General features: G+C 36.4%; 1 protein-coding gene across 2 annotated transcripts in view; it reads left to right on the top strand.

Annotated features, from left to right (window-relative positions):
- Tenm1 (teneurin transmembrane protein 1) overlaps window positions 1-24,680 on the top strand; it is an 889,292-nt gene that overhangs the window by 605,581 nt on the left and 259,031 nt on the right. For both annotated transcript variants that reach the window (XM_087599322.1, NM_001446957.1), the window contains 1 exon segment: window positions 1,567-1,767. In XM_087599322.1, coding sequence (XP_087455448.1) covers window positions 1,567-1,767 — 201 coding nt within the window.

Genomic DNA, 24,680 nt, shown 5'->3' with positions numbered 1-24,680 from the left:
AAAGCACCCCCATAGAAACCATGGGAGGCCATGTTTGAGACTTGGGTGCAAAAAAGCATTATGAGAACATTAAGAGGGATAGCTTGAAGTGGGAAAATAAGAAACATAGATATTACATACACCATTGTGGGGGTGGGGCCTACAAAACAGAGAGAGCCTTCACAGGAATGCTCTGAAGAAAGATCTCTGACTTTTCCAGCTTTCTAGATTGTAGCAGGAAGTTCTACAGTACAGAATTTAGTTGAGTCAGTGTGAGAAGAGGCATGTAGAAACCAAGTACTAAGTAGGACTTACATAACAGTGGCAAGAGGAGGAGCTGGAGTTGCTTCCTGCCCAACCTTGGCCAAGGTCTAACTTTCAGCTGGAATAGGTGTGGTCTGATTTCTGGGAGAGGTGGGAAACTAGACATGACAAACATGACTTAAATGAATTGAATGTAACACCTCTTAGGAAAATAAATTAAATGGCATTTAGTTTATTATTCTTCTTGTACATTGGCATAACCAAATAGAGTCCTTTTGAAAATAGTCTATATCATGGACTTTACCTCTTACTCCAAATCATGAATCTAATTAGATATAGATTTGGACATTTTATTTGATGATAAACACCGTTATTAAACTATTGTTATAATGACCCTCTTGGGCTAATGATAATAGCAATACCTCTATTATAATAGATCTTTTGTGGCAAAAATCCACTCCCAAAGGGTAAGTCAGACTTTCCAGTTCATGCAAGTTGCATCAATGTATTCCCATTGCTTGAAATGGATTTCAAAGCATAATCAACATTAAGGCAAATTACTTTACTCTTATTTCTATAAGAAGACAAAGAATGTAGACGTCAACCTTCCCAAGTCACATAGAATAGTCAGTGGGAAACACAAAACAATTTTTCTACGAGGCAAAAATTTCTAGAATCACAGAATCATAGTCAAATAAATAAATACAGGCTTATTCTAAGATGACAAAAATATGTCACAGTGTTCTGATAGAAGGAGGAGGCTTCAAGAAAGTTTGAAATACAGTCGAAAAATGTTGCATTGTTGGTGCTTCTGAATAAAGTACTTGAGATTGGAATAACTTTGTGTAAAGTATATTATTTCATACAATGGCAGTCACCTCACCAAATAACTTGTTATCCAATTAAAAACTATATAAAAATTCTAGATACATTAGTTAAAACTTGGATTCTAATTTCAGAATGGATAAAGAATGACATCAAAAATTTCTCAGACATTTTTGAAAAGTTGAGAAATTCCCACTGAGGGTCCATATAGGTCCACCCACTCATTTGTGTGGGGAGTATCACTGACTGTTCAGAATTGCATACAGCATATGTGTGATTTTCTTCTTCCAAATTTAGGCTGCAACCTTTATCATATCCTACCATATTTTTAAGTGTTAATAGTCTTCTGGTTTAAACACAATGTTTGCATGAGTCGTTTTATTGCCTAATTAAAGCAACATTAATGAGACGATACTAGAAAATCAATGTATTTCAGTTCCATAATCCCACAGCTCTCTCAACCTACCCCAAATGTTTCGTTTTGTTTTTTATATTCAGAGGACTGCTTAGATCCAATGTGTTCCAGTCATGGCATCTGTGTCAAAGGAGAATGTCATTGTTCTACTGGCTGGGGTGGAGTCAACTGTGAAACGCCTCTTCCTATATGTCAAGAGCAGTGCTCTGGACACGGAACTTTTCTTCTGGACACTGGAGTTTGCAGCTGTGATCCCAAATGGACAGGATCTGACTGCTCTACAGGTAGAGTGGAATTCTCTCTCATTCTCTATCTCTCATTCTCTCTCTCTCTCTCTCTCTCTCTCTCTCTCTCTCTCCCTCCCTCCCTCCCTCCCTCCCTCCCTCTACTCTCACATCTACCTGATCATTTCCCTGAAGGTACTACATTGTAAAATCTGGAATGTATAACTTCATTAAACACAATAAGTTTCCAGGTATTTTCTAGGTCAGTATTTTACTGCCATTTATTTTTATAGTTCCTCCATCATGTTTCTCTGTGATAGGTGTACATGGTTTATCTTTTGGTCTCTCTTTTTCTTCTACTGTAGTTCCTTCGATAGTCTTCAAATTTCCCATAGTCTATTCTTGGCAGTTTCTTTCAAATCTCTATCTCCACAAACTCAAATAGTCAACTATTCATTGAGTAACTCATCATGTAAAAACATAACAGCCACAGTATTCTCCCACATTTAACATATTGCCATATTGCCTCCAATTATTATTATTTATAAAACATTGTTTCTTTTCCTCATTCTTCAACCTAACAACTTCCATACTTCTCTCCTGTCTACACATAAGCTCCTTATGAAAGGATCACCACAAACTATTAATACTGCCTGCCATCTACTTCTGCTTAATGAGTGATTCCCTCCCCCTGCGCACACAATCTGTTATATTTGCTTCTCCTAAGTGCATTCAATGTCTACATGTTTCCATGTGTTCTGTTGATCATAAAAAATGTTAATTAACTTTCAACCTAGAAAAAAATCCAACATACCCAACAAGACTAACTACAACTTTAGGCATTTTGTTAAACTTTTACTAGCTAGAACATTATGAATCCTATGAAATTTTTTCATATGTATTGCTAGAGAGCACAGAAGCCAGTTTGATTTAGGTATTTATACACATGGCTTGTTTTTCTTCCTTCTGTATTGCAAGGATAGAAAGAATAGGTCATTCTTTATATTGTTGTGTCGTCAGATTATATTCTTTTTAAATGAATAGAGTTAACTAGTGAATATTCTTGGAAAGCTTTTGCCTATGAATTTTGTGGAAGGTGTGAAATGGCATATGATAAGCAGAAAACTTCAGTGAACTGTGGGATTTTGTTACCATTGATTTAGCATATAAACTGAAGTCTGTGATTCCACCCTAGAAAACAGGAGGATCCATCTGTAAGATACATAAGTCTAATATAACTCTTAACTGAAATTATAAGCATACACACCTGACATTGTAGTAATATGCAAAATATGAGTGAATTTTGAGTTTTCAGACCATGAAAATAATATATTCCTATAATATCAGCATTTAGAAGTCTGAGAAATTGGAATCTTAGTTTTCAGGCCAGCATGGGCTACACAGTAACTTCTAGGCTAATCTGGCTCTAAAGTGAGAACCTGTCTCTAAAACCAAGAAATACAGAGTAAAATTATAAAGGTTATTTAAATGTCACTAAATGTAATACTTAGAATTCATTCTCATACACACACACACACACACACACACACACACACACACACACATCTGTTTGCTGGCCATGATGTTTGGAACCAGTAGTATAGAGGTGCCCAAAATGGGTGTGATCTTTGCAAAAGTGAATATTATTGTCTAGTTGGAAAGACACATTCATCAACCTAGAAAAGAATTGCAAAATCTAAGTGACTAGACCTATGGAGATGTATCATCCGAATCAAACCTGATTATTAACTTATTTTCAAAACATTACTGAAAACCTTTCATAATCTCATATATCAGCTATAGTATTATTGGATGCTGGCACTCTGATTGTTAAAATGTACAATGATGACTTGTCATTGTCTCCTATTTTAAGTGGTGCACATATGTCAATTCACTCTAAGTACAATTACTCTGTATACTTTAAAGCTGAGGAAACTGAGGCACAGAGACAGGCTATAACTTATCCAATGCCTCAATATAACCCATCACCTTAGTCAGGGTTTGCACTCCTTCACAAAATATCATGACCAAGAAATAAGTTGGGGGTAAAGAGTTTATTCAACTTACATTTCCACATTGCTGTTCATCACCAAAGGAAGTCAGGACTGGAACTCAAGCAGGTCAGGAAGCAGAAGCCGATGCAGAGGCCATGCAGAGATGTTACTGGCTTGCTTCTCCTGGATTGCTCATATTGCTTTCTTTTAGAAGCCAAGATCACCAGCCCAGGGATGGCACCACAGTGGGCTCTCCCACCCTTGGACACTAATTGAGAAAATGCCTTACAGCTGGATCTTATGAAGGCATTTCCTCAAGGGAGGATTATTTCTCTGTGATAGCTACAGCTTATGTAAAGTTGACACACAAAATCAGCCATTACATCCATGTTCAGGTAGAATTTTGACCTTTCATACCCCATGCATTTAATAACATCCATCTAAGAGTCATTTAGCTACTTTATTATATACAAAAAAAGGTGTTATTACAGGACCATGTCCAGGGCCCTGAGGCACAGAGTATGAAAGAAAGCAATGCTATTTCTCTGAGATGAGAGAAAACATTGAGCAAAGCCTCACACTTGAATTTATGCTAAAAAAGGATGGTGAATGTTTATTGACTGGACAAGAAAGGAAAAGCCAGGCAGGAGTAGATTTTAAAAGAAAAACACAAATCTAAATGATACATCTAGGGGGCTTGAAATTCATTGGGTTACTCCTGTAGCCCAGGAGTGCTAAAGGAGATAAAACTGTCACCAATGACAAGAGCATTGGGCCAGAACATAAAGAATTTTATTGATCCACCATGCTCAAGAATTTGCATTTCTTCATAATGCCATAGGAGTGCACTGAGAAGTTTGAAAGAAACTACGAAGTACATTTAAATTTTACCAGTCTGACAAACACTGAAAATACCAATTCATAAAGGATGGCACAGGGAAGGAAGCAAGTAGCAGTTGAGTGTGGCGGTAGAGAGAGACAGAAGCCTGGTATAACCAGTTCAGGTCAGTGTGTAAAAGGAAGAAATATCACCAGCTGGCAGGGAGACAAGCACATGGGCAGAAATGTGGATTTCATGTAGAGGGACAAAACATAGTGCTTGATTGTCTTTGTATGTTGGAGATGTCTGCATAAGGCATAAGTAGACATGCCAAGCAAGCGGTTGAGATTCAATGGTGGAATTATTATATATATATATATACATATATATGTATATATATGTATATATATATATACACACACACATACACACACGCGTGTGTGTATGTGTGTGTGTGTGTGTTTTGTTATACAGCTCTGTCAACATTCAACATGGATGGGGAAGCTCCATGTATTATTGGAAGAGTCATTTTCATCAGTTGTGTAGCCACTAGAAAGAAATTCTTGCTCGAGTAAATAACTTTCAAACTCACAAGTAGGCAAGAAATTCTAATTAAACTCAGTGGGGCACAAACCAAAAGAATATAGCAAAGTATGGCCTGCCTTTGTAGAAAAGAAGGGTTCTAGAAGAAGAGGGAAGCTGATGAGAAAAGGGAATCAGTTTTAAAATCGATTAAAATTCATTATACAAATATGCAAAAGTGTCAAAGAATAAAAATAAAATGAATATAAATACATCTTAAACTGAGGGTAAATGCTCCGTGTGTTTTTCAGCAGACCAAAAGAGAGCACAGGATTTTCTAGAAAGAGTATAGAAAATGGTGATGAAGAAAGAACTCCATGGATCATCGATATGTCTTTACCATATCAGGGTCCTTAATGTCAACACTTGACTCTTAGAATTGAATTGAGGATGTGGCTCAGTAGTAAAGGCTTTGCCCAAAGGTGCAAAGAATTCAACAAGAAAGGATAAGAAGCACTTGTTTGTTAGTGTACAACTAGCTAGCTCCCTTGGAACTCAAATATCCCATACGTTCTTCTTGATGCTTTTAAATGAGATAAACTTCCTCTTCATATATCACTTATAAGTGGCATGAATTAAATTAAAATGTTTCTATTTTAGATGAGTCAATATGGTTTCTCTTTCCAGTGTTACCTGTTTCATTAATTACTTTTCTGTTGCTGTGATAAAAGCCATGAGGCGATTTCAGAAAAGAGCAGTTTATTTTGTCTTATGGATTTAGGGGAATGAGATTTGGGATGATAGAAGAGCTACACATCGTGCTGTTTTGTGGCAGCAGGAACATAAAGCTGGGAGCTCAAATCTTGTATCACAAGCAGAAGGCAGAGAGCACAAGCTGGAAGTAAGTAGGCAAGATTTTACTCTCAAAACATGCTTCCAGGGCCATACTTCCTTCGGCCAAACTATACCTCCAAAACTTCCCCAAACAGTCATCTACTGTGGACCAGTGTTCACGTGCCCACAACTACAGGGACACATGTGTTAACCCAACTACTATACCTGCATTCCCTAATATGCAATGCCATGTACCGCTCTTATAGACTAGGAAGAAAATTATGTGAGAGGAAAGGCCTGTAATAAAGGGGACTTAAGGAAAGATGGTTGACGTTTTGAGGTTGCAGTCCATCATTGTAGAGAAGTCTTGGCAGCAGAAATATGAGATGGGTCAGAGGTCAAAAGAGGGAGGAATGATGAGATTCAGCTCACCTTCTCCTCTTTACCTAGTTTAGGATTCCAGTCCACATTCAGAGTTACTCTTCCCTGTTTAGTTAAACCTTTCTCTAGAAACACCATTGTAAACATAGTCAAAGGTGTTTCCCTGATAAATCTCAATCCAGGCAGGTCGATGACAAAGATTAACCACCACAAAGGTATTTAAGGAAGATAGTATTGTCACCACATCTGCATTTTAGAGCGATCTTTCTGGAAAATGTTTGAAAAACTAACTTAAAATTATATCCATGTGATTTGAAGGAATTTAAAGACATATGAAATAGAATAAGCATATGTGATACAAGTTGTGAAATATGACGCGGTAACTACATGGGGTGTCACCCATGCTATAACCTGCTGAAAGTGTACAAGATTGGCCTAAAGCCAAGAGAAGTCTGGGATGTGTCATGAGTTCAAAACCAGCTAGTACTATACTGTCAGACCCTGAATAAAAGTAATAAGATTTTAAAACTATATGAGTCTAAATGAAAACTGGGATTTTATTAATAATGATTTGAATATTATTAACATACTACATAAATGGTAGCAACACTCAGTGGGATTAATTTTCCACCTATCAAAGAATTTTTATTAACTACCTATTTTGTCCTGTTTGCTATGGTCACGGGATATGCCATCCAAGGCAATAAAGATCCCTGCAATGCAGGCTGGACTGGTGAGACAAATGATAAATAATAAATAAATAGGAATATTGTCAGCATGAGGAAGCAGAGACATTAAGTAACTGACCCAAAGTCATAATTCTGGTGAGTTGCAAACCTATGCGTAGAAGTCAGAACTGCTAACATCATGCCACATGGAGGGTTTTTATTTTCAATCTCATACCACCATACCCCTACCCAAATAAGACAGGACTTAGCCAAAGAGAGAGTGCTCAAATGCATACATTCTCTTATCAAAAAGCAAATGAAAACTTTAAACACTAAGTGTGTGGATGGAATAATTTTGTCCAGAAAACCTGAACCAAAGTCACATTCATTCAGTCCAGACCCAATAACCAAACCTCACTCGAAAAAATCTGTTATTCACACAAGCACAAGAGCGAATAAATATGATCCTAAATCCTCTCAGGCAAAAGTCTCCCTAATAAACCTACCAAATTGAAAAATAGGGGAAGGAAATGCTTTCTAAATCTCTAGTGTCGTGGTAAGAATAGTCCTTCTGTGATTTTTAAGCTCTATAAAGGTTGTTCCCAAAGAGCATATTTAACCGTGGAGATGATCTCACTGTGCAGACTCTTAATTGAGTGTTCTCAGTACAGGAAGCAATTTAGCATCTGATTCTGATAATGGATCATGTCATTTCAAAGGTGGATATGCTCTTTGCCATTGATCATCTCCCTCCTCCAAGTACATGAGGCTTCTTAGCTGTTGGCATGTTAACTGTGCTACTCTGATATCAAGGGGACTGCAGAAATCATCTGCTGATTATTTTTAGTCTGTTTTCCAACCTACAGTATTGTTTGCAGCCCTAAATTGATACTTGACATAGACTTCTTTAGCCTGATAGTCTCATGACACTTCACAAAGGTTAACTCATTAGTCTTTAAAATACCTCAAGAGGAATATAATAGAAGCTTGTTGTATCATGGGTTAGATTTGGATATACCATAGGTCAAATTGTGCTCTCTTAAAACATAACTCCTTGCTGTAAAATCTCAGTAATACATTTAGCCTGTTGTAAGGGTATTGGCCCTGGCCTCTGAGATCAGCATTGTAAAATGTGTCTACTATATTTCTTTGGTAAGATCTGACTTCTCCTAGACACAGTCTCTTGGGGGAGCATAAAAGTAGAATATAGAGTTCTGTGTCTCTTTTTTCTTAATGAAATTGATCAGAGACACTCTGCCATTACTCACAAATAATACATAATATGATTTGTGGAAGTAAGCATTTATATGAAGAGAGAAACCCTTGCCCTTGCTCTGCTACAATCACTGTTATAATAAGTGTGTCTTAGAAGTAGATTAACCAGCTAGAAATATACAGAGTAATAATGATTAAGGTGATTCTGAACATGCTGTTTGTTATACATCAGAAACATTTGAAGGATTGTCATCATATGTCTCATCCAAAGAGGGTATTAGATACTAAAGATGTCAAAAGACTTGGTTTTGACAGTATTTGTTTTTAAGCCATCCTTTGACATTTGCTCCTATTTCCATTACAAACATAGCAGTGTTGATGTAGTTGTGAATGTAGGTGTCTGCATGTAGGAATATAATCACAGAATGGTGACTTTGAGTAATACATTTAATTTAGCTGTGCCTCAAATGCATCATGTGTGAAATGGTAGATTAGCCAAAAGACCTTTGAGGTCTGCTCTAATACTGAAATCTAAGATTCTTGATCCTGAATATTAGACTATTGACATCAATTATTAATGGTTTGTGGATATAGTCCATTAACTATCTTAACTCTCAAAATGTTTGTGGTGAGACTATATTAAGTGAAAATGGTTATCATTATAAGAAAAGACTCATACTTTGACATATAGAACATGCTTTTAAGCATTGAAATCTTCAGAAGACCATGCATACTCGTGGAAACATGTGTACATATGTACACACACATATATAGATATATATAATTTTCATTATAACAATGTTTCACTATGTATTTAAGGGTTCTCTAGTGGATGGTGATATGCATCTACTAATAAAAAAGATAATTAGCAGAGAAAGTCATAAGGGATTCATATTGTTACTAAGGAAATTTTCCTTGATTATACAAACAACATATGCTTCAAAACAGTGTCAGTTTCTTCTTTTATTGAAAATGCCAGTGATAAAAAGATTTTATCTGACTATCTCTAGGACATAAAACATATCACTTCCTGCAATTTTTAAGAATTGATTAGACCCTTTAAGTGAGTCATACACACACAGAATTTTCTTCTAATATTATAGTTACCACAGGGTCATAGATACTATTTGACAAAGATGCTTTATTAAAATGTAATGCCCATTCTATAAGGATGAATTATAACTATTCATCATTCTGCTAAAGAGAAAAATCTATTCACATATAAGGTAACTAGGATATAACTTCTTCAATAAAAAGAAATCAGTAAAGTAAGCAGAAGAGAATTGTAGGTTTGCAAAGACTTTTCTCTCTATAGTTCCAGACACGCCTTGATTTCTTAGGAATGGTGATAATTTCACAAAAGGAAAAATGAATTTCACTAGTGAGCAGCAGTATTAACACATTCTAATTCTGTAGATATGTGGACTTAAAGAAAAGTTCAGTTAAGAGCAAAGATTCACTGACGTATGGTGAGGGAATTGATGGACCTGCTGTGTTAACATTAAAAAGGAAAAAAAGGTGGCTTCTGATTAATCCATGCCAGTTTATTTATTTCAATCTGGTGCTTAAGGTGTAACACTTATGCTGAAATGTATTTTAACTCGCTTTTATATTCACTAAAACGAAAAGACAGTCATGGAGGTGATTGTGATATGATTAATTAGAATTTTTAAAAACCTGCACTTGCAACATTGTTACATTAACTAAAGTCAGGTCAGAACTTTAACAATAGATTGTTGAAATAAGTGACACTGGAAATGCAAATGAAAAGCATTCTTAAAAGCATCCTAAGCCAAATTAAGTGTGTGAAACTGCATGTGCAGAAATATCTTTGGGAGGTAGATATGAAATGGAAAAAAATCACACCATTATAATGATTTCCTAGCAACACATCCTACTCAGACTTGGTTTGTCACCCCCAAGCCTTTTTTTTTGCTCAATGAAAATAGAAACTGAACCCAAATATATTCTTCGATTTTTAAAATTTTTTCTCATTTATATAGAAGGCCCTGTTAGTACACCCTAATTTTCTACATATATGTGTAACTGTACATTAAATATCTGATATTTTCGAGGCACACCTTTTTCTCATTTTGTTCTGAGACAATAAAAAGGCACACCTGTTATGCCATCATTAGCAGGCAGCAATGCAAAAAATACAGTGAAACTTTGACAATTTGACAAGTCTAAAGTAAGAGGCAAATTTCCAGAGGCCTCTGTAAATCTGAGATAAGTCTACTATTTTAGGACATTATAACTTCAAATTTATTTTGAAACCCAGGGACTCATATCATTCGTGAAGCGGGGAAATCAAGTTAAGTATGAGCGAGAGCATGGATACTTAGTGATCTAGCTAAAGTACAGTATAAGGTATTCCTTGGGACAGACTGACAGGAACATCAAAAGCAAACAGGCATAATTTGATTTTCACTGCTGGCTGCATTCTTCTCATTTAGTCAATTATTCTGAATTTTGAACTCATTTACTATTTGCCGTGTGGTTAGTTTTGTATTTAAACTACATGAAATAACTACATGGAAAAAAATGTGTACAAAAGTGTGTCTCGTCTTGTGTGTAAGATCCTATGAAGAAAGCAGTCACTTGGCACCTACCTTCATAGTTTACTATAGTTCTGACAGAGGGGATAGAAAAATTTGATAACAAGATAGCTAAGAGAGACAGGAAGAAAGTAGGATTCAACTGGACAAAAAGCAACAAAGTGAACTTGGAGGCAAAGCAAAATACATTATCCTGGTCCTGCACACAAAAATCAGTTGATTAGAGAACCAGTTGATTAGATGAAAATGTGTATCTCCAGCATCCTACTTTGCTTCCTATTTCTGTGATAAACACCATGGCCAAATCTACTTAGAGAAGAAATGCTTATGAGTCTCCATCATATTCTACCATGAAGGGAAGACAGGGCAGGAACTCAAGGCAGGAATCTATTGACAGGAACTAAAGCAGAGGTCATGGTGGAGTCCTGCTTACTAGTTTGCTTCCACAGCTCATTTACATTGTTATACAACCCAGGACTACCTACCCTGGAATGGGACCATTCAGAGTTGGCTGGTCCCTCTTATTAAGAAAATGTCTCCAGAGACTTGCCTATAAGCCAATGTGATGAAGAATATTTCAATTTACATTTCCTCTTCTTGTATAACTTTAACTTCAGTCAAGTTGACAAAAACTAACCAGTATATTATGTATACCCACATGGAAACTAAAATCATTCCTATAACTAAAGTAACCTACATTTTTGGGATCATTTTCTTCACTTCATCATATGACCACATTCGTGTTACTCAAATGAAGATTACAGACCATGCTTTGATTACATCAAATATCTATAGGATGGCTCCAGAGATCAGATTTAAATGTATATCCTTCTGACTCATTGGAGAAAATGACAAGAAGTTTTGAAAGTACCTAAATATACAAATAACAAAATTAGAACTGGAAGATTATATTTATATATTTGTTAATAGGTGTTACATATAGATAGATGATAGGTAGTTAATATCTTACATTTTTAGACAACAACCACAAGGAAGGGAGACCAAACATGAAATGATATGGGCTTTTGAAAGCACAAAGTTCACCCCCAATGATACACCATCTCCAACAAGACCACGTCTTTCCAAACAGTTCAACCAACTAGAGACAAACCATCTAAGTTTATGAAATTTTGGGGGCCATTACAATTAAACCCCTCAAATACTATTCCTACTCTCTATTGGCTTATACCCACATCCTAATGTAAAATATATTTATTGCAACTACAAAAGTTACCATACTGTTCTACTGTCTCAACACAGTTTCAAAATCTGAATTCTCTTCTGAGACTCAAGGCAATCTCTTAATTGCAACCCCAATAAAATCAAAGAACAATCACATACTCCTAGTACATGATGGCACAGAATATACCTTACCATTACAAAATGGAGGGGAAAGGACATAGTGGAAAAATACTTGACCAAAACAAGACCAAAGCCCAGCAGGGCAAATACTAAATCTATCAAAGTGCTTATATGGCTTCTTTCATCCATGCTTTGCTGACACCAACACACTTCTCTCTCGTGGGCTGGTTATGCTTCCTGTTTGAAGCTCTCCTGGCAGATATACTACAACTCTGGCATCTCCAACATCTTGGAGTCTCCATAACAATCAAAGCTTCACTATCTCAATTTCACACAACAGCTTCTCCAGATGTTATGGGAACTCCGTACCTCAGCAGCCTGGACTCGGCAACTTTCCTTAACCCAAAGAAAGATTCCTCAACCCTTACACCCTTCATGACTTTAAGAACAGAACCACATGGCCCGTGATGCCTATTTCTGCAGACTTCTTGGGATAAAACCTGGTCCTCTCCTTGAATCACAAAGTTTAATTTGTTGTTGCTCTTTAGAAACAGATAACTCTTTTTTATTACTTTTATTTTTTATAGTCCAGTCATTATACCCCTGGCCTACCTTCCCACAGTTCCTCATCTGCCTCTCCCCCCATCTCCAAGAGGACATCCCCAACCCATACCTCTACCAGGCCTTCCCACTCCCTAGGGCCTCAAGTCTCTCCAAAACATTTCTTCTCTCACTGAAGCCAGATGAGGCAGTCCTCTGCTGTATATGTGTTTGAGGGTGGGGGTGGGCTCAGACCAGTCTGTGTACGCTACCTGGTTGGTGGCTCAGTGTCTGAGAGATCTCAGGGTCTGGGTTTGTTGAGACTGCTTTGTCTTTCTATGGGGTAGCTTTTCTCCTCAGCTTCTTTCACCCTTTCCCTAATTCAGTCACAGGGGTCCCCAACTTCATTCCATTCATTGGTTGTAAGTATCTGCATCTGTCTCAGTCAGCTACTTCTTGGGCCTCTCAAAGGACAGCCATGTTAGGCTTCTGTCAGTAAGCACACCATAGCATCAGTAATAGTGTCAGGCCTTGGAGCACCACCTTGAGATGGATCCCAAGTTTGGCAGGTCACTGACCTCCTTTCCCTCAGTCTCTTCTCTATTTTTGTCCCTGCAGTTCTTTTAGACAGGAACAATTTCTGGGTCAGAATTTTTGACTGTGAGATGGAAATACCACCCCTCCACATGATGGCTGTCGTTCTACTGGAGGTAGATTCTACAAGTTCCCTCTCCCCACTATAGAACATTTCATCTAGTGTCCCTTGATTTGAATCCTGAAAGTGTCTCACCTCCCAGTTCCCATGCCCTGAGGTTGCATATTTCCATTCATTCTGCTGGCCTTCAGGGCTTTTCTCCTATCCCACCCAATACTTGATCATGTTCTGCTTTTCCCTTCCCCTCCCCTCTCCCACCAAGGTCCCTCCCTCCCTCTGCCCCCCATGATTGTTTTCTTCTCCCTCACAAATAGGACTCAACTATTCTCACCCTTCTGCTTGTTAACCTTCTTAAGTTCTGCGGATTGTTTTCTAGTTATTCTGTACTGTTTTGGCTAATATCCACTTATCAATGAGTACATACCATGCATGTCCTTTTGAGTCTGTTACCTCACTCAGGATGATATACTCTAGTTTCATCCATTTGCCTGCAAAACCTAGGACGCCCTCATTCTTAATAGCTGAACAGTATTCCATTGTGTAAATGAACCATAATTTCTGTATCCATCCTTCTGTTGTGGGACGTCTGGGTTATTTCCAGTTTCTGGCTATCACCTATAAGGCTACTATGAACATAGTAGCACATGCCTCTGTAGTATGGTGGAACATCTTTTGGGCATATGCCCAAGAGTGGTATAGCTGGGCCTTCAGGTAAATCTATTTTTAATTTTCTGAGGAACCTCCAGTTTTATTTCCAGAGTGGTTGTATCAGTGTGCAATCCCACTAGCAATAGAGGTGTGTTCTTTCTCCACATCCTCACCAACATATGCGGTCACCTGAGTTTTTTATCATAACCATTCTGATTGCTGTAAGGTGGAATCTCAGAGTAGTTTAAATTGCATTTCCCTGATGACTAAGGACTTTGAACACTTCTTTTAGGACATTTCTTTTTGCCTGTTGTAGGATTATCTAGGTGGAATCTCAGCCTGAGGCCACAACTCCCTTATTCTATTTCAAATCAGGCCTCTCTTTGAGTTTCTCATCTTTTTGAGCATAAGACTTATCTCCAGTTAAATTTCCTGGTGGTCTTTTTTTTCTCAGACAGTACAATTTGTATTTCTTTTTATCCTACTTTTGATTTTTCATTGTAGATATGCATAGGAGTGAACAGTAATATTCACACAACAGAATCAATATTGTTAGTCTACCATGAAATCTTGTCCAAGGAAAATATTCTCAAATGTTTCAATTTGGTGTCTGAATGACTACTCGGAGAAGAGCAAAAAGTAGCCATGTTTATTGTCAAACTATAATAGTCTCTAGTGAAATTATTTAAAATGTTCCCCTCTAAAAGCTCTTGACCTGAACCTCCATTGTCTAATTGTTCTAAGAAACACCGTCTTCCAAGATTCTACCAGGATGTCCCATTAAATACTTCTGATGGCATGCAAACACTTTACTAGTACAAAATCTCAAATTTTCCATATATCTCCAAAAACAGCATGGTCAAGCCTATCACATCAAAACGTCACTCCTGGTACCAACTTCTGTGTTAGTTACTTTCATACTACTGTGAAGAAACATCATAATAAAGGAACTTTATAATATAAACCATGTAATTTGGGTTCAATGCATCAAAGTGCTAGAGTCCATAAACATCATTCTGGGAAGCATGGCAGGAGGCGGGGAAGGTTTGACATTGGAATAGTAACTAAGAGCTTATGTGGTTAGACAACAAAGATAAGAAACACAGAGCTAACCGGCATGGGCTTTTTAAACCTCAACCACTCCTAGTGACCCAACTTCTATAACAAGGCCATATCTCCTAAACCTTCCCAAAAACTCTCACCACCCGGAGACCAAGGATTTAAGTATATGAGCCTATGGGGGACATTCTCATTCAGAACACATAGTGTGATTGCTTTTTCTTTTTCAAATTTTATTCTTGAAAATTTCATATATGGACACAATCAAATATGATCATACCCACATCTGTTTACCTACCAACTATCTTCTGAGTCCCCATTGAAACATTTTACCTCCGAAATTTTCATCTTGGTTTTTGTTTGTTGTTTTGTTGGTTGGTTTTTGTTTGTTTTATAATGTCCTACTAAGTTTAGTTATTACTACCAGTTTGTGCATAGGTATGGAACTATCCACTATAGCATAGGAATTCTGTGCCTCAAAAGAGTGATTCTCCCTTCCCCAGATGTTATCACCATCCAATGGCTCCTTAGTTATAGATGAAGGCTTGTAAGCTTCTCCCTTACACATGCTGGAAATTTGATTGTCTTCACTTTGTTCAGGTCTTGTATAGACCATGAAAGCAATGCCTGAATGAATGTAATAATCATCTTAAGTCCAAAATATAGCATTTCACAGAACTCTTCTCCATCCTTTGGCCTTTCTACTTCCTCTAATGTGATGCTATCAGAGACTTGCAGAGGGTGACATGTAATATATTTGATTTAGGACTGAACATTCAACAATCACTTATTGTCTACTCTTTAACCAACTACGAATCATCTCTTTATTGACTTCTACCCAGTTTAAAGAGAAGCTTCTTTTACTAATGTCAAGACCATCAGATATCTATGGATATAAACATAAATATCTAGAAGGCAGCATGAACATATAACTATTTTGCAAATAACAATACTGTCCTTTACCCTTAAGATGTATACCTCCTCATCTATGGGATTCCAGTCTTCTTTATAGTATCAGAAATTAATTCTCTCTTGTGGAGCAAGAAAAAAATCCAATCATAAAAGAGTTGGCTACCCAATAACAATCATGTCATTACTGTGCCATTGTATAAATCTTGCCTTGAGAGTGGTTATTGTAGCAAACAAATTCAATGCTGGGTAAAATCACTGATTTCATTTCTGCTCCACAGCATCTTGGAGGATTATGAAATATAATCAATAGGGGGAAGTTTCTCAGACAGGTGAGATACAATGTGGTGTTTCAACAGTAGGGTAGTTAGATAGAGATAGATGGATGGATGGATAGATAGATAGATAGATAGATAGATAGATAGATAGATAGATAGATAGATAGATAGATAGATACATAGATACATAGATACATAGATACATAGATAGATACATAGATAGATACATAGATACATAGATACATAGATACATAGATACATAGATACATAGATACATAGATACATAGATAGAAGAATAAAGATAAAGATAATGATATATATGTATATATGGTATGTGTATATATGTATGTATGTATGTATGTATGTTTGTATTATATCTGAAGCATTTTCTCCATTTTACATGTAGATACTTGACATTGCATAAACTCAGAGATTAGATAAAAATATAATCCCCACTCTAGATAATTATTAAACTTTAGGTCAATCAGTTCAGCAGATGACCACATGTTTCATAACAGAGCAAGACTTACCAAAAAGGTCTTGGGTGTATTACCACAATGAAACCCATTTTGAAAATCTAAAAGCTGTCTTTTTAGACTAAATTCAGAATTTAATTCATTTTCAGTAATTATCACGTTTACACTCCAAGTTTTAAAAAAAGAACTTATAAGTTTCACTTAAATCAAGAAATTATTCTATTAATGTGTAAGTAAACATATTAGAGCTCAACAAACCCTAAAAAGCTCATTCTATGCTAGCAAAATGGTTCAGATAATGTGCATTTAAAAAGAATTCTCAGAAGTATTGTTCAAAAGATAATTTTGAAACCACAGCAGTCAAAATCAGTGAAGTTAACAGTGAAGTCAAGAGTAGGCAGCTTCAACAATCAAAGCAATCCTCCCACACTTCTATGTTAGCTTCATTCAGTTTTTAATTGAATTCTCCATGTCAGACAATGAAAGTCTCAACACTGTAAATACGATTGCCTGCTAACCGTATTCTTTTTGTTCCTTTATAATCATTATTTGGTAAACTTATTAGTATACTCATGCAATAATAGCACTAGATAAGATTATAGACATTGCCTAACAAGGCTTTGTAGTATTCAGAGAAGGAAACTAGGTCACTAAAACGTTGAATAAATTCCATATAGTCATACAACTTACTGGTCCATAGTTAATATGAGAACCAAACCTCATGATTTCTCATTTAAACATTGTATCTAAATATCATTCTCGGAGCTTGCTTGAATTCACTAGATAATATTCCATTTTCATTGTCAACACTTTCACTGAATCTCTAAGAAGCTGGCAGTGAACACACCCAAGGAAGTATCCTCAAGACTTTCTTTTTCTTAGCAAACGGAGTGTTATGAAAATTGTCACAGTTTCAAGCATAAAATTATTCAGACAGAAATAAAGTCAATTTTGGGGTCTTTTTCTCAGCTATGACCTTGAAGAGCTTTCTTAGCTCTATGAGCCTTCTTTGTAGACTCCAGAATGGGGAAATAATTCCCAAGTTCCAGGGTAGTTGTAAGGGTTAAATGAGATTATATAAAAGCATCCCCCAGCACAGTGCCTCTCACACAGAAGATACTAAATTATGATAATAAATGGTTGCTATTATTGTCATTATATTTCAATTCTCATTGTAAAGACATATTTCAGAGACAAATCTTTTATATGAAGGAGATAAATTAGTAGCTGTCTCAAAGAAATTCATTTTCAGACACTGTGAGGCTGGATTAATTTAAAGGAATATGAAAATTCTTTCAGCTCCAAAGTCATTTCATTCTTTTGTCCTTACCCAGATGGTGTTGTTTCTTGTGTTTCTTGAACACAGATAGATGTTTTATTTGAAAAGGTGGATAAAAAGTAGCTGTTCCATCTCTTCATTTCCTTTCTTTGAGCTCTGTATTCATTATAAAATACCGTTCAAAGAAAATTTATATTCTTTGTGTGTTAGCTAAGATTAGAGTTCAGCAGCAGGAATTGCCACTCTCAAGGAAAACAAAAAGTGGCCTAAACAAGACAGAAGTATGATTTTTCTCTGAGGCAAATATATAAATATACAGAGGTTCTTGGGGTTTCTGGAAAAAAAAGCCACTTTGAGCTCACCCCTCTTTCATTCCCACGAGGACCCTTATACTCACATTATACAATGGCAGCCAGTTCTCTAGCTAAAATGTTCTCATTTTAGGTAAGAGATGGTGTGGTACTGGGTCCTTTTTACTTTCACTTTCTTCATTGAAAACATATCTGTAAACATTCACTTATATCTCGTTGACCAATAACAATCACATACCCACATTCAGTTGTAAGAATTGGAAAGATAGGCTTTTCCTTAAAGAAACAGAAACAACAAAATTTTAACCATGCTTTCAAACTCCCTTAAAAAGAACACAGTTAATAAAAAAAAAGAAAGGAATGGCATATGGGAGCTTATGAAGGAATGAAAGGGAAGAAAATTATGATATAATTATAATCACAAAAATAAAAGAATACAAAAGTAAAAAAAAAAAGAACACAAAATAACAATGTGTACCAAGCTGAAGACAGATGACAGAAATTTGATTTTGCGTTGGAGTTGGTAGTATACTTTTACTAAGGAACTTTCTTCAAGATCTGTACAGAAATTCAATTCAAGTTCCTGGTTATTAATTTTGTATTTATTGTATATTGAGATATCTTGAATATATTGACTTATATAATCTTAAGAAAAATAAAATCTGTATTTTCTATGTTTTAATGTGCCTACTGAAAAAACATATAATAATCTTCTTCTTTGAATTCTTCTATTCATTATAAAATATCACTGAAGGAAAATTTACATTCTGTTTATGCCAGCTAAGATTAGAGTTCAGTAACTATTTACAACCTACTGAGTCCATATAATGTTTGTGATGGTTTGAATGAGATGTCCCCAATAAGTCATAGGCCTTTGAATACATGGTCTCCAGTTGATTGTTCTTTAGAGAAAATTAAGTGGACTGGCTTTGCAGAAGGAAGTATGTTATGAAGAGTGAACTCTGAGGGTTCAAAAGACTCAGATTATTTAACACTAGTTCTTTCTATCTCCTACTTGTTGCTCAAGATGTATACTTTTAGCTAGTCCTGCCACCATGCCCTGTCATTGTGGATTCTAAACTTGAGAAATGATAAACCCAATTAGACGCATCCTTTTCTAAGTTGATTTGATAATAGTATTCTATCATAGCAACAGAAAAATAAGTAGTAGTGTTTCTCATATATGCTTGTATTTAGAGATAAACAACTGGGATTGAATAATATATTGAGGAGTTCATCCCTGGAGAAAACTAATTCTGCCTCTCTCGGTAACTATTGATTTCTCACAAGGTGTGGGGCCTTGTAAAATGTCCCCATGTCTGTTGACATGTCCCCTCAATGGATACTAGGAAGAGAGGACCAAGTAAGAATCTTCATTTTAAATTTCATCAGTCTATATTTAATGAACAAGACTCCCTCTTTCCCTTGAGGCACATGTGAACATTCCTGTCAGGACAGTATAAAAGCCACTCAGTCTGTACTGAACTCAGCCCTCTTTTGTTGTTGATTTAAACATAAATGTAAACAAATTCTGGAATAGTATTCCGAAATGTGAAATAGTGAAGACAGAGTTCATTTTGAGTTTTTAAATTACCTATTTTAAGATGGTAGTTTACAAATGTGAAGATCACCCTAGCAAATCATCATACACAGATAATAAAATCTATAATGATTAACCCCAGGCTGGATATAGGCAATTTTTTACAGATTTATCCTTCAGTGTAGAAACGTGTAGAATTACATGAAATTATGTGTGTATGAAGTTTTTCTTTTGGGATATTTCCCTCACTAAAATACTGGTTTCTGAGGAAACTACCCACATAGTTCCTTAAAATTTCTGCTAAAAGGAAACAGAACCAGCCACAAACCTAGAATTTGGCTCGTAGATATGAGCAACAATAAATAGAGCATGTATAAAAGTTTAAAGATAGTTTTGAAAAGACCCTACATCTAAGAAAAATGTATGCCACTTGACAAGAGGTTTAGAATGGAGGAGGCAAATTATTTCCAGATCACCAAGAAACTAAATCAGAACTCAAGGAAGAAAATCCAAGTTATCTGAGTCATAAATTCAACAGCATTGTACCTAATATTTTCTATGTTTGCAGTTATTTTTACTTCTAGCTACATAGAAAGAAAAGATGCAAAGTTCTCATTTGTGGAACAATAGCTCTACTTAAAACAATGTCTTATCATTGAACTACCTCAGGACCCAGATATACCTCTCTTGGGCATATACCCAAAAGATGCCCCAACATATAACAAAGACACATGCTCCACTATGTTCATAGCAGCCTTATTTATAATAGCCAGAAGCTGGAAAGAACCCAGATGTCCTTCAACAGAGGAATGGATACAGAAAATGTAGTACATCTACACAATGGAATATTATTCAGCTATCAAAAACAATGACTTTATGAAATTCATAGGCAAATGGATCTCTCCTGAGAGACACAACCAGAATACAGCAAATACATAGGCAAATGCCATCATTAAACCACTGAACTGAGAACGGGACCGCCGTTGAAGGAATCTTAGAAAGGACTGAAAGAGCTTGAAGGGGCTTGAGACCCCATATGAACAACAATGCCAACCAACCAGAGATTGCAGGAACTGAGCCACTACCCAAAGACTATACATGGACTGACCCTGGGCTCCAACCTCATTGGTAGCAATGAATAGCCTAGTAAGAACACCAGTGGAAGGAGAAGCCCTTGGTCCTGCCAAGACTGAACCCCCAGTGATTTTTGGGGGAGGGCAGTAATGAGGGAGAATGGGGAGGGGAACACCCATATAGAAGGGGAGGGGAAGGGGTGAGGGGTTAAGGGGATGTTGGCCTGGAAACCAGGAAAGGGAATAACAATTGAAATGTAAATAAGAAATACCCAATGTAATAAAGATGGAGAGAAAAAACAATGTCTTATAATTACATTAAATGAATCAGAAATAATCAAATAACAGGGTGTTTACCTGTGGAATTCTGACCTCTGATATTTCAAAAAGCAAATCTCAGTGTCAAAGAACCTTTGGTTATTCTAAGAACATATTACCTTAAATATACACACTAAAGAGAATTAATATGAGTATACTGTCTGCAAAAATATGTAACCTCCATGACTGTAATTGACCCAATCCAGCAAGCAAAATCCTCTGGTTTCACAGTTTGTAGATTTCTAATTTTCTGCTTTCTGTACCAGATCATCTGAATTATAATAGAGCTTATTTTTAATTTAATTGATTTTAACTAATGAGTAAAAGTCTATATACAAACATATGATGATGCATGATATGCTTTGGCATGTACACACATCTTGCAATGGCCAAAGTGGGCTGTTTGACATATAATTACGTCACACAGAAATCAACTTTTATGACAAACATTGAAAAGCTCTTAGTAGTTTTCAATTAATCATATTGTTGCTAACTGTGATCACCCTGACATATTAGTAGGGCTCTTGAATCTATGCATCATATCTTATTCTGTTTTAATGATTGCAATGATGGTCATGGTTATGATAATAGTAATACTATCACATTTATTGAGTTCTTGCTATATACAAGTTTCAAAATATTATCCTTTTGATGTTTATGACAAGTCAATGTTTCCAATGTACTTTCTATATAACAGTTTTGCTGCTAAATATTATGGAGAAATAGAAAATATTCTATTGGGGAGAAAACATGAGAAATACTACAATGTTGGCTTCCATCAAGAAATTCACAAAGTGCATTCCCATATTATAGATTTTTAAACAGCCCTCCATAAAGAAATATATCTAGAAAAGCATTCTACAAATCTTTGTAGAATGGAAACTCGGTTGTCTTGCATTTCTTAGGAACACACTTTGTGACACAATGCTATAAAATGATACTGGTGGTTTTCAGAAGAGGAAATAAAAACTTCAAGACAGTCTGCAGCCTTGCATCACATAACCCTTAAAAGGGAGAATTTTAAAAATAAATATAAAGCTGAAGCATATATCCATCATTAACCTGTACAGGGTCAAATATCATCTATCATATAATCCTTAGCAGTTATGATCAAATAATTATCTACTACTACTGTCTCTAAGTCTTGAGACCCCTGTGACATAAATAAGGTTATCCCCATTTTTAAATGAAGAAATTAAGGCTTGGATAAATATTCTGACTTCCTAACATTTTTTAATTTTAATATGCTTAATAAGTGCTTTATTTCCATGTATGCCTGCATGTCAGAAGAAGATATCGTACCCCATTGTATATGTTTGTGAGTAAACTTGTGGTTGCTGAGAATTGAACTCAAGACCTCTGGAAGAGCAGCCAGTGCTCTTAACCACTGAACCATCTCTCCAGCTCAACTTCCTGGCATCTTAACAAAGAAGTATACAAAGGATTATTAACAAGGGTGAGGAATACATTGTTGCTGATTATTTATTTTAAACAAAGCCAACACTATTAAATTTTCAATGTTTACACCTACAAAAATGTGATACTGGTTAAAAAAAAACCTCTAGTCCATGGTAGTTAATGAAGAAATAGTTTATTTTTTTACAAATAATGAATTCAATCAAGTCAGTATCTTCTAAAGTAAGTGCACAGTGGGACCATTAGAAGTATAGGTCATGCATGAATGAGTTCATTGCCTTGAGAATACGTATGAACTTAGTATGAATCAAGTTTTAGCCCCCATTAGACAAGGGAATTGAGGGGCACATAGGCAACTAAAATCAACCCAAGGAAGGGAAGTTATAGGTTCTCAGAAAGATGTAGCATGGAGTAACCCCAAATCATAGTTATTCAGTGAGACAGACCTGAATTTGTTGCTAGCCTTTTGCCAGTTAGTCACATGACCATTGGCAACTCACTTAGCATAGACTAAGACATGTATCTAACACTACTCTACAAGGTTGTAGTTAAGATCAAGTAAGATAGCATGGGTAAAGATGAAAACTCTGAACCAGGTACTCATTACACAGTAGCTTTCTTCCACAAGCTTTTCCTGTGTACTTTAGTAAAAAGCATGGTTTAACTGAGAGAGAGAGAGAGAGAGAGAGAGAGAGAGAGAGAGAGAGAACACTAACAATGACCAAGCATCAACATTATTGCAGAAAGGTGCCTGATGCTTTCTGCATCTTCAAGAGAGCACTGAGGTAAAGAGAGATGATAATTATTGATTTTTAATAATGAATCCTGCTCCATCTGTACCCAGAGCTGGGGCTTCCCTGTAGCTCTCAGTCCCAAAACCTGCCCTCAGAGAGCTGGTCTGCCCACAGTCCACAGGAAGGACTCCCAATTCTCTCCACTGACAATCTAAAGAGTGAGCCACCAGGAGTGCACAGAGCTCAGGAGCAGCAGGGCAGCCTGGGACAAGACCCTTCCAGTCTCCATCTGCACCCAGAGCTGGGGATATCCCACAGCCCTTGGACACAAAACCTGCCTTGAGAGAGCTGGTCTGCCAGGAGTGCTGACACACCAAAGATGACAGGCTCAGAGGCCCAGAGGAGGGATAAACTCCAGTCAGAGACAGTAAAACCAACTAACAACAGAGATAACCAGATGGCAAGAGGTAAGCACTAGAGTCTAAGCAACAGAAACCAAGACTACTTGTCATCATCAGAACCCAGTTCTCACAACAAAGCAAGTACTGGATATCATCACATACGGGAAAAGCAATATTTGGGTTTAAAATCACATCTCATGATGATGATAAAGACTTTAAGGATATAAATAACTCCCTTAAAGAAATACAAGAGAACACAGGAATACAAGTAGAAGTCCTTAAAGAGGAAACATGGAAATCCCTTAAAGAATTACAGGAAAACACAAACAAATAGGTGAAGTAATTGAACAAAACGATCCAGGATCTAAAATCGAAAATAGAAACAGTAAAGAAAGCACAAAGGGAGACAACCTTGGAGATGGAAAACCTAAGAAAGGGATCAGGAGTCATAGATACAAGCATCACCAACAGAACACAAAAGATTGAAGAGAGAATCTCAGAGGCAGAAGATACAATATGAAACATTGACACAACCATCAAAGAAAATGCAAAAAGCAAAAAACTCCTATCTAAACATCCAGGAAATCCAGGACACAATGAGAAGACCAAACCTAAGAATAATAGGTATAGAAGAAAGCAAAGATTCCAAACTTAAAGGGCCAGTAAATATCTTCAAAAAATTATAGAAGAAAACTTCCCCAACCTAAACAAGGAGATGCCCATGAACATACAAGAAGCCTACAGAACTCCAAATAGATTGGACCAGAAAAGAAATTCCTCCTGTCACATATAGTCAAAACACCAAACACAAAAAAACAAAGAAAAAATAATAAAAGCTGTGAGTGAAAAAGGTAAAGTTACATATAAAGGCAGACCTATCAGAAGTATACCAGACTTCTCACCAGAGACTATGAAAGCCAGAAGATCTTGGGCAGATGTCATACAGACGAACACAAATGCCAGCCCAGGCTACTGTATCCAGCAAAACTTTCAATTACCATAGATGGAGAAACCCAGCTATTCCATGACAAAACCAAATTTA

This window comes from Rattus norvegicus, chromosome X (genome assembly GCF_021556685.1).
Source record: "Rattus norvegicus strain SHRSP/BbbUtx chromosome X, alternate assembly SHRSP_T2T, whole genome shotgun sequence".
NCBI classification, from domain to species: domain Eukaryota; kingdom Metazoa; phylum Chordata; class Mammalia; order Rodentia; family Muridae; genus Rattus; species Rattus norvegicus.
This window is presented reverse-complemented; position numbering and strand designations above follow the sequence as displayed.